The sequence below is a fragment of the Schistocerca americana genome, chromosome 8, assembly GCF_021461395.2.
Source record: "Schistocerca americana isolate TAMUIC-IGC-003095 chromosome 8, iqSchAmer2.1, whole genome shotgun sequence".
NCBI lineage: Eukaryota > Metazoa > Arthropoda > Insecta > Orthoptera > Acrididae > Schistocerca > Schistocerca americana.
In genome coordinates this window covers 446,240,855-446,258,833 of record NC_060126.1, presented here as the reverse complement: position 1 = coordinate 446,258,833, position 17,979 = coordinate 446,240,855, and the positions used below count along the sequence as shown (strand labels likewise).

The following is a 17,979-nucleotide window of genomic DNA, read 5'->3' as shown; positions in this document are numbered from 1 at the left end:
TACATTGTGAGAATTTAACCACCTTAACTTAAAATGTAATCCATCTTAACTCAGAATTACACATTTATCATTTTCATTGGTTGTGTCACATTATGCACTTCACATCTAACCCTTGCTAACAGCCTTGGCTTGTTTAATACTGTTTCTCATCAGATCACTGAAGTTAAGCAAAATCAGGTGTGGCCAGTGCTAGGATGGGTAACTGCTTGGGTATGTCATGGTGTTGGCTGCTTTCCTTTGCCATTCTGGCAAAGGTGAGGAATGGCGTTGACAGTCTCTGATCGCCAGTCTTAGCACCAGTGTGCTGCATTAAATTCAATTTCCCACAGACACTCAGGGAGAGGGAGCATGTAATACTGCTGGTGATTCATCCATCAGTTGAGACATTAAAGCCCTCTGTGGTCCACTTAGAGAGGAACAGGCTATGTTACAGCACTGGGTTTCATCATCCTATCATCAGCCAACAGAAACATTACACACAATAGAAAAAACCATTCCAATTAGTAGGCTGAACATGCTCTTTGGGGGTCTTCCAGCCAACCATGCCATGACTTTTCTACCAAACCCTTGTTTTAAATACTATTTGACATGTCATCATTAACATGGAGAGCTTTTCGTAAAGCCTCATCTGTGGGTCTTGTATTGATACCATACATATACAAAATGACAAAGGTACAGTGAACTGCTCCTCTTTTTTGTATTTTCCAAACTTATCCCTTTCTTTCTGGAAAAAGGAACTTCTAATTACAGAAGTGACAAATAGTGTTCACATTTTTAAATGTGTATTGGCAGTATTGGAAGGCCACCACATTAAGGTAAGTACTGTTAGCCGTTCCGTCCTTTTCATACTTTCATGCCATTATGCGCACTTTATCTGTGTGTTTAATTTTCATAAATGTTATTAATGCAAACTGATTTTTAATTTTGATTGTTCGGATATTCAGGTCACTGAGGATCATATTAGTTGATAAATTTTCATGTATATTGTAGGGATGTAGTTAAAGTTTATTAGAATTTCTGAAGTTTAGAATACATTGGATGTCAATTTTCGCATGAAATGTAATGCAAACTAAGAGCACTTTATATAGCATAACTCCATAAACCTGTCTGGTTGCTTTAGTTCGGTCTCTATTGCCCTTGGCATGTTTAAAGCCTTTGAAAGCAAATCTTGACCTCTAGCAAGCTTCCAATGATACAGTAGTTACTTGTTCAGAAACTAGGTTTTACACACTATATAATTTTATAAGAAGTTGTATTGTAGCATAAAGTTTTTGCAATGAAGGTCATTATTTCCCTGTTCTGTATGTAATGTTGTTCATTCCATCAAATTCACCAAATTATCCTCTCCTTTATGATAAATTATGTACACAACTGTTGGCAGATGTTAAAACTATGATTTTAGAGGTGGTATATGAAACATCGTATATAGAAGGTACCATGTTATTAATAAGATAAATTATTCTGGTTGCAGATGCTGAAAAACTCACAACAAAATAGGCAAGTTAGTCGCCAGACATCAATTCCTGATCATTCTGTGAATATGGTAGGAGGCCTGGAGAATACTAACTCCCAAAACAAGCAAACTACTAATATCTCTCAGCAGCAACAGCAGATGCAAATCCCCAAGGATTTGGTTATGAAATTGCTTCAAGTCCAACAGGTAATAAATTAGTTAATTGTCAGTGTATAAGTTGTGTGTCTCTCATTATGAAACTAGCAGGTTAAAACAGTGTGCACGACCAGCACTCAAAAGACAGTGTGCCATAGTTGACAATTCACTTGCACACTACATGATTCAGGCTCAATTCGCATATCTTTTCATAGCTTCACTCTCTGTCTTGGTGAACTGTAAAACAGGTTATAAGTTGAGCTTGGATACTTCCATTGGTAATACCTGTGAAAAAGAAGGGTCTAGTTTTTTGTGGCAGTCAACCAATCAGATTTTGATAATAGCAGATGCTGCTACTAAGTAAAAACCTCATTCTCTCCCTTGCATTGTTTACATGCAATTCTATGTTTTTAATTGATATTACCTTTATAATTATTGCTTGCAGGAAATAAGTAATATGATTCTTGCTTAAGAACATCGTGCTTCAGTAGCTATTTCTAAATTACATATTTAAGAAGTATCTTCATGAGGCCTTATTAAAATAGAAATTTGTCTGTGTTAAAAAACAGAAGTACCACTGCCAGAAATCTTTTCTGAATTGAACTTGAGAGAACTGTGCGCCCAAGTTTGTTTCAAACCGGTTTTCTATAAAGTTTTTCTGCTATTGATTTTTTTTCTCTCTAAGGACTGGTAGCCCAACATGTAAGTAAGAGTAGCTATTAAGTATGAAGGATAGGTACTGTTAAAATCAAGCTTCTAATGACCGAGGAATGCTCAGGAGGTAGGTTGTTCCCCGCAAAGGAAAAGCTTAAAGTACTCGTAATAAATTTTTCACTTTGCGGTGAATAGTGTGCTGATACGGACGGTCCCGACAAATTAAAACTGTGCTCTCGACAGGGTTATAGTCCTGGTTCTGCACACAGATCTTTAATATGTCTGGACATTTAAAGGTTTAAGTTCTCTCACTTGGCACATTGAATCGCACATTAAATTTTTATTTATTGTTTACCCAATTTTTATATGGAATCTACTGTAAAGCAGATAATTACATTGATCTACAGGGAAATCTTGATAAACACTAAGCTTTCCCAGATGTCTTCAATTTTCCACCTGTGTATTGCTATGAAATGTTTGCACTAGACAGTAACACTTTAAATTCAAGTAGCAGAGAGAGAGAGAGAGAGAGAGAGAGAGAGAGAGAGAGAGAGAGAGAGAGAGAGAGACTGGCTAGAGTTGTTGGATGGGTCACGTGTGCCTATACAGCATTATTATTAGTGAAAGTGCTGCCCATATTTGACAAAGCTAAAGGCCTCAGTCTGGCGGGAAACAGTTTTAGTGACAGGTGTTAGTGTAATACTCCCTTAAAATAAATTATGTAGTAACATATAAGGTGTTTCACAGACACGAATGGGTGGTCTCTATTGTTGTAGGAACATATACCCCTATGGGCAGACACCAGTCACTGAAAGATACATTGCTCCGTTGTTAAATGTGGCAGGTGGAATATCAGTCTTAGAATAAGCTAAACATGTTACGAATGGTTTTTGAAAGAAAGCTGAGTAAAACTTTCCACACTTTTAGTACCTAAGATCGGTGAATCAGTAACAAAGTTGAGCACAAACTTACTGAAACCTTCAAAAGGAACAGAAGTGCTTTTATTGACCAGTTAAGACACTCGTGCTGGTACCAAAATGACCTATGTGGGACGAGACATTCATTGTAAAGTGCCTTTTTTCTGATGAACCCTGGCTTCATTTATTGGGATGTATGAGCTCGCAGAAACTAAAACATTGGATTCCAAAAACATTGACCACGTGAAAAATGTCTCACTTTACTCACATGACATACTGAAAGCTTTGTGTCAAGGCAGTTGGGTAGATACAGTATTCCTTGAGTTCCGAAAACCATTTGACTCAGTACGACACCTATGCTTACCGTCAAGAGTATGCTCATATGGGGTAGAAATTGAAATTTATGGCTGGATTGAGGACTTTCTGATTTGGGTGGGCGGGGGGGGGGGGGGCGGTGGCAGTGTGTGTTACCTTGATCAGATTCATCATCAGGCGTAGAAGTAACTTGATGTGTGCCCCAGGGGAGAATGTTGGGACGCCTGCTGTTCATATTGTGTATCAGTGACCCTGCAGAAAATATTAATAGTAATCTCAGACTTCTTGCAGACGATGCAGTTACCTGTGATGTACTGACTGAAAGAAGCTGCATAAATATTTAGACAGATCTTGATAAGATTTCAAAGTGGTTCAAAGATTGGCAATTTGGTTAAAATTTTCAGAAATGTAAAACTGTGCACATCACAAAATAAAAAAATGTATGCTCAGACTATAATATCAATGAGTCACTATTGGAAACAGCCAACTTATACAAAGCAATAAGTCTACAAAGGATATTGCTTACAAATCAATTGTGAGGCCCCCCAGGGGGTCAACTCTTTTGTGGAAACGTGCGTAGCAAGCACAGGACCCCGAGCTAATGTGGCCTTCCTTCCTTTCCGGGCTGCATACACCCCCCCCCCCCCCCTCCTCACCTCCGCCTCTTTCCTTCCCTTTCTCCCCCTCTGGGAGTGTTTTGTGCCTACGTCCGGAGACGGACGCTCGAAACTGTAACAAATTCTTTGCTTTCTCCACTTGCAAGTCCTCGTCCTTCCTTTGTCCTTCCCTTTTCCTTACCTCTTCTCTTTGCCCTTTTCTCCGCTGCGGTGTTTGAGACCTCTCTTCCTTCCTTTCCCTTTGATTTTTCCCTTTCTCTTTTTTCCTCCCTGTGCGTGTCTGAAGGCCGACCCACGCATTTCCATGCGTAGCTTGTGACGGGGTAACGCGTAATTCCCCGCCCCGGGTAGACAGGTAGGACACGTACGTACCCCCTGGTAACAGCCAGGCCCGTGGAGGGTGATTACCCGAGCTGATACCTTCCAAAAGTGCCGATTGGTCCCTCTGTTTCTCGAGAGGTGTGACCTGAGGTGTGAACAATCACCTAAGGCGGGAGTGCCCTCAGAGATGGCCCCCACAAGGAAGGAGTGCGCATCAGAGACGCCGGTAATCATGGGGGATACTTTCGCAATGGTTTCCTCTTCTTCTACTATGTCTGCTCACAATCGTAAGTTCAATGAGTCTCAGCCACAGACAGTCCTTCCATCGTTGCCACAGTTCCTTGTTGTTTCTCGGTCTGACGAAGGTCACGATTTCTCCACGTCAACCCTTTCATTATTCAGAAAGGTGTCGCCGCAATTGCAGGTCCTGTAAAGTCTTGTTCCAGGCACAAAAATTGCTGTGTTCTTCACTGCTACGCACCTTCCCTGTTCGGGTGGAAGCGCACTGCACTTTAAATTCCTCATATGGAGTCGTTTATACACGTTCCCTCGATGGATTGTCCGACGAAGAAATTCAACACTACCTGTCTGACCAGGGCGTAATGGCTGTTCATAGTCATGAAAAGGGTTGACATGAACATCATTCCAACCCGTATTGTCTTCTTGACATTTGACAAAGTTCAACTCCCATCGAAAATCAAAGTAGGCTATGAGATAATTTCCATTTGCCCTTACATCCCAAACCCTACGCGTTGCTATCGGTGTCAGCAGTTGAATCACACCAGCCAGTCCTGTTCCAATCCAGCCAAATGTGTTACGTGTGGGAAGGATGCCCATGAGGGTGCTTGTCCACCTCCATCCCCTCGTTGCATCAACTGTATGGGTGACCACACTGCTTACTTTCGAGATTGCCCCGTTTTTAAAGACGAAAAGCTCATGCAGGAAATCAGAGTGAAGGAAAAGGTGTCGACCTTTGCTGCTCGAAAATTATTCGCCAGTCGAAAGCCCACTGCGCCTCAGACAGGAAAATACAGCACTGTCCTTGCCTTTCCTCGGCCAACAAAGGAGGCGGCCATGCAGACTTGTGATCTCACCTTTAGTGCCACGGTTGTCAGATCGGCCACCGCAAAGATCGCCCGTTCGACCTCCCCACTTTCGCCTGCTCACTCTATGGTTCACCCTTCATTGGGTTCTGCTAAATCTCGAGCCCAAAAGTCAGACACAAAGACTTCGAAAAAAGAGCATACTCGTGAAGATTTTTTTTACGTACCCCAACTTCACAACCATCGGTTCCGCTTTTCTCCCAGTAAGACCGTTTGTGTTAATTTTTGTTGTCGTAAGGAGTTTCTTCCATCCTCCTTACATCTAGGACCTGTCAACCTTCCGTTTTCGGATGTCGCTAAATTCTTGGGTCTTATGTTTGACAGAAAACTGTGCTGGTCCTCCCACGCTTCCTATCTTTCGGCTCGCTGTCTGCGATCCCTCAACACCCTCCTTGTCCAGAATGGTACCTCCTGGGGAGTGGACCGAGTGGTCCTTCTCTGCCTCTATCGCGCCTTAGTGCGCTCGAAATTAGACTATGGAAGCATAGTTTACTCCTCTGCTCGGCCATCTATTCTTCGGCGTCTCGACTCTGTCCACAACCGTGGATTACGTTTAGTGTCTGTGGAGCTTTTTACACCAGCCCTGTGGAAAGCCTTTATGCTGAGACTGCTGAACCTCAGCTGTCCAATCGGCGAGCAGTCCTTCTGAGTCGTTATGCTAGCCATCTGTCTTCCATACCTGCTAATCTGGCCCATGACATTTTTTTCGACGTCTCCTTGGATGTAGGGTATGCAGACCGCCCTTCCTCCCTACTACCACCAGGAGTCCGCTTCCGTCAACTGCTCCATTCTCTTTCCTTCTGCTTTCCTAAAACCTTCTCGACAACTTGGTGTACAGCACCGCCTTGTCTCCTTCCCTGGATCTGCCTGCTCCGTGACCTTTGTCAATTTCCCAAGGATGGTACCCCTTCACTTCATCGTCGGGCATTTGCTGCTCTGTGCACAAATGAAGGAAGCCACATTTATTTACACTGATGGCTCGAAAACATCGTTAGGTGTTGGGAGTGCCTATATTGTTGGCGACACCCCAAACCGATTTCTGCTTCCTGACCAGTGTTCGGTTTATACTGCGGAGCTTTACGCTGTTCTCCAGGCTGTCCAATACATCCGTCGCCATCAGCGGATACAGTATGTTATCTGTTCAGATTCTCTCAGCTCTCCCCTCAGTCTCCAAGCTCTCTACCCTGTCCACCCTCTGGTCCACCGGATTCAGAACTGCCTGCGCTTGCTCCACTTGGGGTTTGTCTCGGTGGCGTTCCTCTGGCTCCCAGGACACATTGGTATCTGTGGAAATGAGGCGGCCGATATAGCGGCCAAGGCTGCAGTCTCTCTTCTTCGGGCAGCTATTTGATCGATTCCCTTCGCCGCTACGGAGTGTTTTATGTCGTCGTGTTGTTCTTTTATGGCACGCACATTGGTCGACACTTCCCCATAATAAATTGCGGGACGTGAAAGCTCTTCCCAGTGCTTGGACCTCTTCCTCCTGAACGCGTCGTCGGGAGGAGGTAATTTTAACTAGACTCCGGATAGGGCACTGTCTTTTTAGCAATCGACATCTTTTAAGCGGCGATCCTCCCCCACTCTGTCCCCACTGCTCTCAGCTGTGGACGGTAAGACACCTTTTAACTGGGTGCCCCTATTTTACTCCGATACGCGCCATCTACAGCTGTCGCCTGATATATCGTCCATTTTAGCAGATGACACGTGCTCGGCCGATTGCGTTCTCGAGTTTATTAGTGCCAGTGAGATGTCAGTCATTTGAAGCTTTTTTTGGGGACAACCAACCCCTTTCTGTAGTGGATTTTTAAGCTTTCGTTCTGCTTTTAGTTTCTCCAATTTTTTGAGTTTCGTTCCCATTGCTGCTGGTTTCCATTTTCGTTTTTTACCGTTTCCTAAGTCACAGACCGGGCGCTAATGACCGTAGCAGTTTTGTGCCCCAAAACCAAATCAAACAAAAAAAAAAAATCAATTGTGTGACCAGAACTTGAATGTTGCTTAAGTATGAGAGAATGTAACAATACGAGAGAAGGAAAGTTGCTACTCATCATATAGTGGAGATGCTGAGGCGCAATAGGCACAATAAAAAGATTCACACAATCATAGCTTTCGGCCATTAAGACCTTTGTCAACAGTTGACACACACACGCGCAACTTGCGGGCGGGCGCGCGCCCACACACACACACACACACACACACACACACACACACACACACACACACACAGTCTGCAGTTGCAGCTCTCTGAGACTGCAGATGGGTGGGTTAGTTTTTTTTGTGTGTGTGTGTGTGTGTGTGTGTGTGTGTGTGTACTGCTGACAAGGCCTTAATGGCCAAAAGCTATGATCGTGTGAGTCTTTTTATTGTGTCTACCGTGACTCAGCATCTCTGCTATATGGTAAGTAGCAACTTTCCTTCTCTCGTATTGTTACATTCCATCCTGGATTTTCCATTGTTTAAGTGTGAGAGACCTGTACCAAATATGACTAATGGGGATATATATACAGACAAAGGTAACACAAATGGTCAAAGGTTTGTTTGATCCAAGCGAGTGTGTCAGAGTTACTGTAAACTATACCAAGAAAGTCTATTAACAAAGTTCCAAGAACCGGCCTTAAATGATGACTTCAGAAACACACAAAACCTTATACATATTGCTTACATAGGGATTGTGAGGATAAAATTAGAGTGATCGTTGCATGCACAGATGCATTCATTCAGTAAATCCATCAATTATCCTTCCCATGCCCAATACGTGAATGGAATGAAAGAAACCCTAATAGTGGTACAACAGGATGTATCCTCTGCCATGAACCTCACATTGGTTTGCAGAGTATAGATGTAGATTGGAGTCCTGAAAATCACCACCAGTTAAATAAAGGGCCTGCACATATGAAAACATCATGGTTTGCAATTTGTGGAACATGGAATTATTGTAGTGATCATCAACCAAACAACTTCTGAGATCTAAGTGAACAAAATAGTAAAACCTTTCATTCAGAGAATGAACAACTAATGAAAAGATCTACTGTTACTTTGTGTGGGATGATACTAGAACACACACTGTTGATGCATCAAAATGTCTTTAATGGCTTATGAATGTAATTTCACGCCTGTACAGTGATTCCTGTGTATTGTAGCTATGAATTGTCTTAAGAGTTTACTTTCACACATGTAACTTTTGCTCACATTAATGATATCTAATTTCTGATTTCTAGTTTTCTATACATTGTGTTAGAAAGTTTTTTCTTTTTCTTCTTCCATTGTTTTCAAGTGATCAGTGAAGAAATTTCTAGTCAGTCATTCTACATCTACTGCTGGATAAAGACCACCTCTAAACTTTTCTATGAATTATGATCTGTGCTATAGCTACATTTACCCCCCGAATGAAATTTTAACTCCGCAGCAGTGTGTGCACTAATATCAAACTCCCTGGCAGTTTAAAACTGTGTGTCAGACCAAGACTCATACCCAGGACTTCTGTCAGTTCTGCAAAGTTCGCAGAAGATTTTCTGCGAAGTTTGGAAGGTAGGAGACTAGGTACTGGCAGAATTGAAGCTGTGGGGCTTGGTCATGAGTAGTGCTTCAGTAGCTGTCGGTGGAGCACTTGCCTGAAAGTGAGAAGCTACTGTATATGCATACCTAAGCCCGATAAGGACAAACACCTTCCTTGTAGCTACCACCCCATTTCTCTCACCACTGTGTTTGTAGGGTGATGCGTATGATTCATGCCCGGCTGGTATGGTGGCTAGTCTCTTGCAATTTACTAACCACTGCACAGTGTGTATTTAGAGGGTGCCATTCTGCAGTTGACTGTCTTATCACTTTGTCCACCTACGTCATAAATGGTTTTCTGTTGAAATACCAGACTGTGGCTGTGTTCTTCGATTTCGAGAAAGCCTAAGACATCTGGTGGAGGGCTGGTATCCTCTGCACTCTCTGCACATGGGGTTTCCATGGCCGCCTGCCCTGTTTTCTTCAGGTATTTTTAAAAGACAAAGTTTGCAATTTATGTGTGGGTTTTGCGGTGTCTGACACCTTTATCCAGGAAAACTGAGTGCCTCAGGGTTCCGTCGTGAGTCATCCAATTTGGTGTTGCTATTAATCCTGTAATGGCCTGTCTCCGGCAGGGCATATCCAGCTTCATTTTCGTTGACGATTTTGCCGTCTGTTGCAGTTCTCCATGGACCTGTCTCATTGAGTGGCGTCTTCGGTGATGTCCCGATCGTCTCTACTCAGGAAGCATCGACAGTGGCTTTCACTTTTCCACTGACAAAGCTCTTTGTATGAATTTCTGGTGGCGCAATTAGTTTCTTCCACCATCTTTATATGTTGGGCCTGTTGGCCTGCTGTTTTTAGAAATTATAGAATTCCTGGGGCTCATGCTCAGTAGGAAACTTCCTTGGTCGTCCCACATGTCTTACCTGGTAGCCTGCTGTACGCTGTCCCTCAATGTCCTAGGTGTCCTCAGTGGTACTAGGTTGAGGAATATGCTCTTTCATAATTAACATTACTTTGTACATGAAATTCTGATCCGAATAAGAGGAGTAAATAAGTGAGTGTCTTGGCTGATTGTACAGGGAAACATTCCACGTGGGAAAAATTATATATAAAAACAAAGATGAGGTGACTTACCGAACGAAAGCGCTGGCAGGTCGATAGACACACAAACAAACACACACACAAAATTCAAGCTTCCGCAACAAACTGTTGCCTTATCAGGAAAGAGGGAAGGAGAGGGGAAGACGAAAGGAAGTGGGTTTTAAGGGAGAGGGTAAGGAGTCATTCCAATCCCGGGAGCGGAAAGACTTACCTTAGGGGGAAAAAAAGGACAGGTATACACTCGCACACACACGCACATATCCATCCACACATACAGACACAAGCAGACATATTTGTGTCTGTATGTGTGGATGGATATGTACGTGTGTGCGAGTGTATACCTGTCCTTTTTTCCCCCTAAGGTAAGTCTTTCCGCTCCCGGGATTGGAATGACTCCTTACCCTCTCCCTTAAAACCCACTTCCTTTCGTCTTCCCCTCTCCTTCCCTCTTTCCTGATAAGGCAACAGTTTGTTGCGGAAGCTTGAATTTTGTGTGTGTGTATGTTTGTGTGTCTATCGACCTGCCAGCGCTTTCGTTCGGTAAGTCACCTCATCTTTGTTTTTGTATATAATTTTTCCCACGTGGAATGTTTCCCTCTAATATATATATATTGTTCTAGCTGTACAATCAGCCAAGACACTCACTTATTTACTCTTCTTATTCGGATCAGAATTTCATGTACAAAGTAATGTTAATTATGAAAGAACATCTTCCTCAACCTATGTAATTTAATTATTAGATATCTGTTGGCACCTGTATATCTACAAAAAAAATACACACAGCAGTAGAATTATGATCACCACATCCCAATGTTAATTGCAAATACTATTTGTTAAACTACTGGCCAGTAGAACATTTATACTAATTTAACTAAAACCGTATTCAAAGTACTAAACTGTCGTTGGGTATCATAAGATCGTCCAATCTCGTGGCTCTTGGTTTCGTTGTGAATATCTGTGAACAAGAAAGTGCATGTCTGCACAAACACATACAAATAAATGAATAGGCGGACCTCTTCTTCATTTCATGCTTAGACTTTCTTCCTGTTGACAATCGCAAACAACATAGCGAGTTCAGTACAAAATTACTGATAGCTTCTTTAATCACACTCACATACCTTATTTCATGTTTTTACTCAGTAATAACCTTCTCTGTCACTGTCCTTTCTCCGGAGCTGCTGCTATTACATTTATCTGCCGTTAACTCTTCCTTTTATGTTACTAAAGTTACATTCTATTTTATTAGTGGTACCTGAAAATATAAAGATTTTAGTACATTTTATAAAATCGCTGATCATCAACACGATGTCATGTGCTTTGAACGTATAGAATTTTGTACTTTCCATTATTAATTTTTACATGTTGATATCCCCTTATTACACATCCATTTCGCATTCGGGAGGACGACGGTTCAATCCCGCGTCCGGCCATCCTGATTTAGGTTTTCCGTGATTTCCCTAAATCACTCCAGGCAAATGCCAGGATGGTTCCTCTGAAAGGGCACGGCCGACTTCCTTCGCCATCCTTCCCTAATCCGATGAGACCGATGACCACGCTGTCTGGTCTCCTTCCTCAAAACAACCAACCAACCAACCAACCGACCACATCCATTTCATGATACTGACACTCGAGCATCATTTTGGTGTGCTTACATGGTATTCGGCAGAACTGGCCATCATGTACACAATTCTTCTGTGTCTCTGAACAGCATAAATACAACACTTCCATATACAAATAACGGTGCGCTCTCGCGTAGCCACCTGGAGCAGGTCACCTAGTGAACTCTCGTTTCTCTGAATGGAGACAAATAATATTTGGACGACACAACTGTGAGTCACCGCAAAACGCTACTAGCGAGTCACTCATTTGTGATTCCACTGCTAAACATGAAAAATACACTCATTTCATGAAGTAGTTCTAAAATATTTTCAAAATGCTGATGTTCTCTGCTAATACGTTCCACATCAGTTGGGTAACAAACTTACCTATTCACACATCTTTACAATTATTTATTTATTTTTTGCAGTACCACACAGTTACCATTTTTACTTTAGTCCTTCATGGACAGATAGCACATCATAAAACTCCAGACACCCTTTAAATTGTACACTCAGCTTGCTGTGCTCATAGCTATAGCCTACACAAAAAACCTACCCTAATCTTCTCTCTCTGGACATTCTACGCTTCTGTGCACTGTAGTACCTCTTTTAACGTTATGATAGCACATCTACATATCCCTTCAGCGCAATAACCTAATTGCCAACTATATACAATATACTTCACTTTCGCCATACAAGCTCTCTTTAACTCTTCCTACTTACTCTATAAATGGCTTGAGATGGCTCACATGATAGTTTCAAAGATTTTCCTGATGTCACAGGCTCAATTTCAACCGCATTTGCATGCACTAGTCTTCTTATATGTACCGGGCCACTGTATCTCTTGAACTTTTGACATAGCTTCATTTGCTTATTGGACAACCTATAAGACTTAACCAAGTCTTTTTGTCCAACTACAAATTCCCTTACATGCGCCTTTTGGTCTGTGCATATCTTGCGCTTCTCTCCAGCGGCCCAAATATTACTCAAAGCCTCCTCCACTATGACTTTATCTTGTCAGCGTGTCCTTTGTGGAAAATCGATCTGTCCTCGAATTTTATTTGGAGGGTCCCTATTCTTCAGAACCATCATAGATGGCATCAATGTGGTACTGTGGCGGAGCTCATTTATCACATCCTGAAAATCTTTAAGAAATACATCCCAGCTAGCATGATTCTTTCCACAGTATAGTCTACATAAATTATCCAAATCTTTCATTATTCTCTCCACAGGGTTCAAACTTGGATGAAGTCTACTAATAAATATGGGCTTTATTTTATACCTTCTTTTCCCTACCTCAGATTTATATTGAGGTCCATTATCTGAGATAATACAAATTACAGTTTCCACTTGGTTTATGAATTCTGTGCACAAGGCTCTACTCAGTTGGACCAGCCGCCCTTTATAGTGGTGTCAGTGTCACATATTTGGATGTTGGCTCCAGTACTACCAATATACACTGATGGCCTCTCGGTACATTGAGTATGGTTCCATTAAATCTGTCGCTGCCATGTGCCTTAGTTTCTCAGGAATAATTGGGTATAAAGGAGGCTGGGTTCCTACAGTTGTGGATTTTGCCTTTTGGCAGTTTTTACAGATGGCTGGTACTTTCCTTATACGTTTCTCCGTGTTTTTAAACTAGCACACACTCCTCATTTTCAGAAAACATTTTCGTGGACCTAAATGTACATAACTTACCATATTTACTCGAATCTAAGCCGCACCTGAAAAATGAGCCTCAAAATAAAGGGAAAAAAAATTCCCGAATCTAAGCCGCACCTGAAATTTGCGACTCGAAATTCAGGGGGAGAGAAAAGTTTTAGGCCGCACCTCCAAATCGAAACAAAGTTGGTCCATTGTAATATTAGACACAATTCACGTCGAGTGAGTGACGATACAGCGACAGTAGTTTGGTTAGTCGTAAGCTTAGCAGTTAAGCTTTACCCGGTAGCCATTGCTATGAGTCAGGCGCTCCGTCTGTATTTATACGAGTACCCTTCCTTTTCCCTTTGATGAGTGCCGCCTTCAAATTACTGAATTCTCGTTCTGCACACTCATCCCACACCAAGGGTGTTCCTTTTTCCTGTCAATTGGCAGAGTCAGGGACTAAGTAATTTTTCCACATATATAAACTTTTTATAGAAATTTATTGTCCCTAGAGACCCTCTCAGTTGTTTTCTGCCATCCTCCCTGGGTCTGGACTAATCCCTTCTCCTGTTACTACGTGTCCCAGAAAGCTAATCCTACTGCTACCAAAAAGACTTGCCAATATTTGCATGCACCCCATACCTTTTCAAACTACCTAACACTTCCTCTAAGAGTTTGTTTCTCCCAGGTATTTTTTGCTATCAATATATCGTCTACATAACACATGATCTTCTCTTTTAACTCTTCACTCAATACTTTGCTAAGACCCCTGATAAATGCAGCTGAAGATACAGGTAATCCAAAAGGGAGCCTTTTGTACTGAAAACACCTTCCGAAGGCAATAAATGCCGTGTGTTTTCGGCACTCAGGATCGAGCTCTATCTGCCAAAAGCTCGATCACAAATCAAGTAAGGGAAACACCAAAACCCCATGAAATCTTTGAGGGTGCTCCTCAAGCCTTTCAGGGCAATCCGTCACTGGCACAATAATGTTATTTATTTGGTGAGAGTCTAACACCAGCCGAATTCCACTGTCCTTTTGTCTACTATGCGTAGTAGACTAGTATACTCAGATCTCGCTCCCTCAGTTACACCTTTGTCCTCCATTCTTCGTAGTTCACCTAGAACCCTTTCCTGGTATGACCATAGGATGGCATAAGGAGATACCCGAAATGGTCTGTTTCTTTACCTCAAATTTATATTGATACCCCTTAATGCATCCAGTTTTCGGTAAGATGATCACTGCATTATTTTTGAGTGCAAACTCCAACCCTTGTCTGTTCATATATCTGTTTTCCAGATTCTCAAGTTTCGAATTAATCTTACTGTTAATTTCATTAATCTGCTCATGTTATGACTTGAAATCTGCTCCATTCTCATTATTTTTTTCTACACTCCTCCCTCTGAACTGTATGTTTGTCTGTGAATTGAAGTTGTAAGCAGCCCACTGGTATTTTAGCTTTTATTGCCTTCTCATCAAATCTGATTTTTATTTTTATTCTCTCCCTAACATTAACTCACCTCTTCCTAGATCAATGATAGCTTTCTGCACTAAAAGAAAATCTACACCGATTGTTATATCACTGTTAGTTTCTGTATTATGAACAGATTTGCAGTCATCTGGTGCCCTTGACATTCTATTTCTGTACCCTTTCCAACTAACGCACCTCATACCATTGTTTTTGCATTGGAAGCATCGGTGGATTAACTGAATCCATGCATTTAGTGAACAGTCTATCGGAAATAGCTGAGTGTTTCCTAGCACTATTTCAGCAGTACCCATAATTCCTCCAATTTGTACTTTTACCACCAGATAGGTTTCCTGTTTAGGTAATGTTTCATTTTTATCATGTAATATCTCCCTCATGTGCTCATTCTATAATTATGTTATTGCTTGCGAGATCGTTTACAAGCGCATTTTCACTAGTGCCCATAGTCTGGACTAGTCAATGTACAGTCTACTTCATTTTGTCATACTCTCCCAGGGTTAGGTGGTCTAATTTTGATTGATTGTTCCCGATTCCTGTTATTATTCATTCCACCCTATCCTTGATCAAACTGTTCGCAAGTTTATCTATTGTCACCCCATGATACGCCATTACTTTGTGGCTCCCACCTTCGTTCATTTTGTTGCCTATATTCCGTGCCATAGTTCTTCCACTGTATGTTGTTCCCACTAAGATACCTATGGTCCATGTTTTGGTGAGGTGGCCAATTTACATTGTTTTGCCAATTATAGCCTCTATTATTTCCTCTGTTCTCGCTTCTTTCACTTTGCCCTCTCTCTCTGCCTACGTTTTTCTCGTGCCTGATGCTCATTGAAAGCGAACTCCAACTCTTAGGGTACCCTTGAATCCTTCATCACTTCCACGTCGGCCGATGAGCATTTTCTGGTAGGAAATTGGCAACTTCATGTAACGCAATCTTATGATCTCAGCCGGTGTGCATGGGTCATCCAAATACTGATTTTTCTTGGTCGAGTTTCTGAAATACTTCACCAGACTACGGAACCCTGAACTCTCCAAGCCTCTGCTCATTATTATTTCTTGTTTTATCCTGTCTTGTGTCTCCTTGTACCAGTATTTGTTTAAAAATGCGTAACGAAACTATTCATATGATGTGCTTGTTTTTGCAATGTTCTGCATGCATTCGGCCGATGTTCCCTCTATACGTGAACATATGAAGTCCAGTTCGTACATCGGAGGCCAGTGAAGAGGTAATGATAAATCAAATTGTCCAGTGAAAGTTTTTGGGTGTAAAACATTACCATCATCTTCTTAATGCTGGAATTTTCGTACAGAGATAAAATGCTTGAAATCCAAAATTTCATTAGAATTTCTTACTGCTGGACCTACCACATTCTCACTTGGTGCTAACATTTCCTGTCTACTGTTACCTTGGGCATCCTCTCTTCTACTCCGTCATGTTTTCATCACTGGAAAAATGTCCCATGGTGCGCATTATTGGGTGACAAGTATGCATATGAAATGTCTCATTGCTGTTCTCCGTATTTGCAATTTGCGACCCAGTCGTGCCCAGTGTAGACGCATGCGCCATATCTCTAGCGATATTTTGTTGCTCTGCAGATAAACTTTCAGTCTGTAGTTTGCGAGCAACTCTTACATTCGAGCACATTCCAATATCGTCTGGGCTTGGACATGATTGTGCTGAATTTGAAGTCTTTCGGTTTCTGTTATTTCCAAATCGCCTACTATTTATTTTCTGAGATGTGATTTTTGACTAGGTTGCGACCTGACTTCCTGAGATAATCGCATAATTTCGGTTTCTATGTTTTGTTTAAATACTGAGAGCTCTTCGGTCAATGCCTTACTTCGTGCAATTTCTGTCTTTTTGCAGCTGTGTTATTTCTACTTGCTTCAAGCACCTCTGTAACTTCGTCAATGCACTTCTACCTATCTTCATCATATTTTCTGTCTTCGCTAATGTTTCAAGAGCAATCCACTTTGCACCCCCTCGCTAGTAATCTCGCCTCATTCGCAGCTCTTCTGACCTCCGCAATCTCTCGTTCTAGTTTTCTTTGGCGTGTCAATACCTCATTTTTCACTTCCGTCTTTGCATCTTTTATTGACTGGATCTCGACACTAATGTTTTGAATTTTATTCCCCATTTCTGAGCTGAGCTGAATTTTACTTCCCATTGCTTTTAGGTTAACACGAATTCTTTACAGACGAATGGAAAAACTAGTAGAAGCCAACCTCGGGGAAGATCAGTTTGGATTCCGTAGAAACACTGGAACATGTGAGGCAATACTGACCTTACGACTTATCTTAGAAGAAAGATCAAGGAAAGGCAAACCTACGTTTCTAGCATTTGTAGACTTAGAGAAAGCTTTTGACAGTGTTGACTGGAATACTCTCTTTCAAATTCTGAAGGTGGCAGGGGTAAAATACAGGGAGCGAAAGGCTATTTACAATTTGTACAGAAACCAGATGGCAGTTACAAGAGTCGAGGGACATGAAAGGGAAGCAGTGGTTGGGAAGGTAGTAAGACAGGGTTGTAGCCTCTCCCCGATGTTGTTCAATCTGTATATTGAGCAAGCAGTGAAGGAAACAAAAGAAAAATTCGGAGTAGGTATTAAAATTCATGGAGAAGAAATAAAAACTTTGAGGTTCACAGATGACATTGTAATTCTGTCAGAGACAGCAAAGGACTTGGAAGAACAGTTGAATGGAATGGACTGTGTCTTGAAAGGAGGATATAAGATGAACATCAACAAAAGCAAAACAAGGATAATGGAATGTAGTCGAGTTAAGTCGGGTGATGCTGAGGGAATTAGATTAGGAAATGAGGCACTTAAAGTAGTAAAGGAGTTTTGCTATTTGGGGAGCAAAATAACTGACGATGGTCGAAGTAGAGAGGATATAAAATGTAGGCTGGCAATGGCAAGGAAAACGTTTCTGAAGAAGAGAAATTTGTTAACATCCAGTACTGATTTAAGTGGCAGGAAGTCATTTCTGAAAGTATTCGTATGGAGTGTAGCCATGTATGGAAGTGAAACATGGACGATAAATAGTTTGAACAAGAAGAGAATAGAAGCTTTCGAAATGTGGTGCTACAGAAGAATGCTGAAGATTAGATG

General features: G+C 41.7%; 1 protein-coding gene across 8 annotated transcripts in view; it reads left to right on the top strand.

Moving 5' to 3' along the window:
- LOC124544759 (eukaryotic translation initiation factor 4E transporter) overlaps window positions 1–17,979 on the top strand; it is a 282,347-nt gene that overhangs the window by 178,296 nt on the left and 86,072 nt on the right. For all 8 annotated transcript variants that reach the window (XM_047123432.1, XM_047123429.1, XM_047123431.1 and 5 more), the window contains one exon: window positions 1,472–1,660. In XM_047123432.1, coding sequence (XP_046979388.1) covers window positions 1,472–1,660 — 189 coding nt within the window. The remainder of the gene's footprint in view (window positions 1–1,471; window positions 1,661–17,979) is intronic.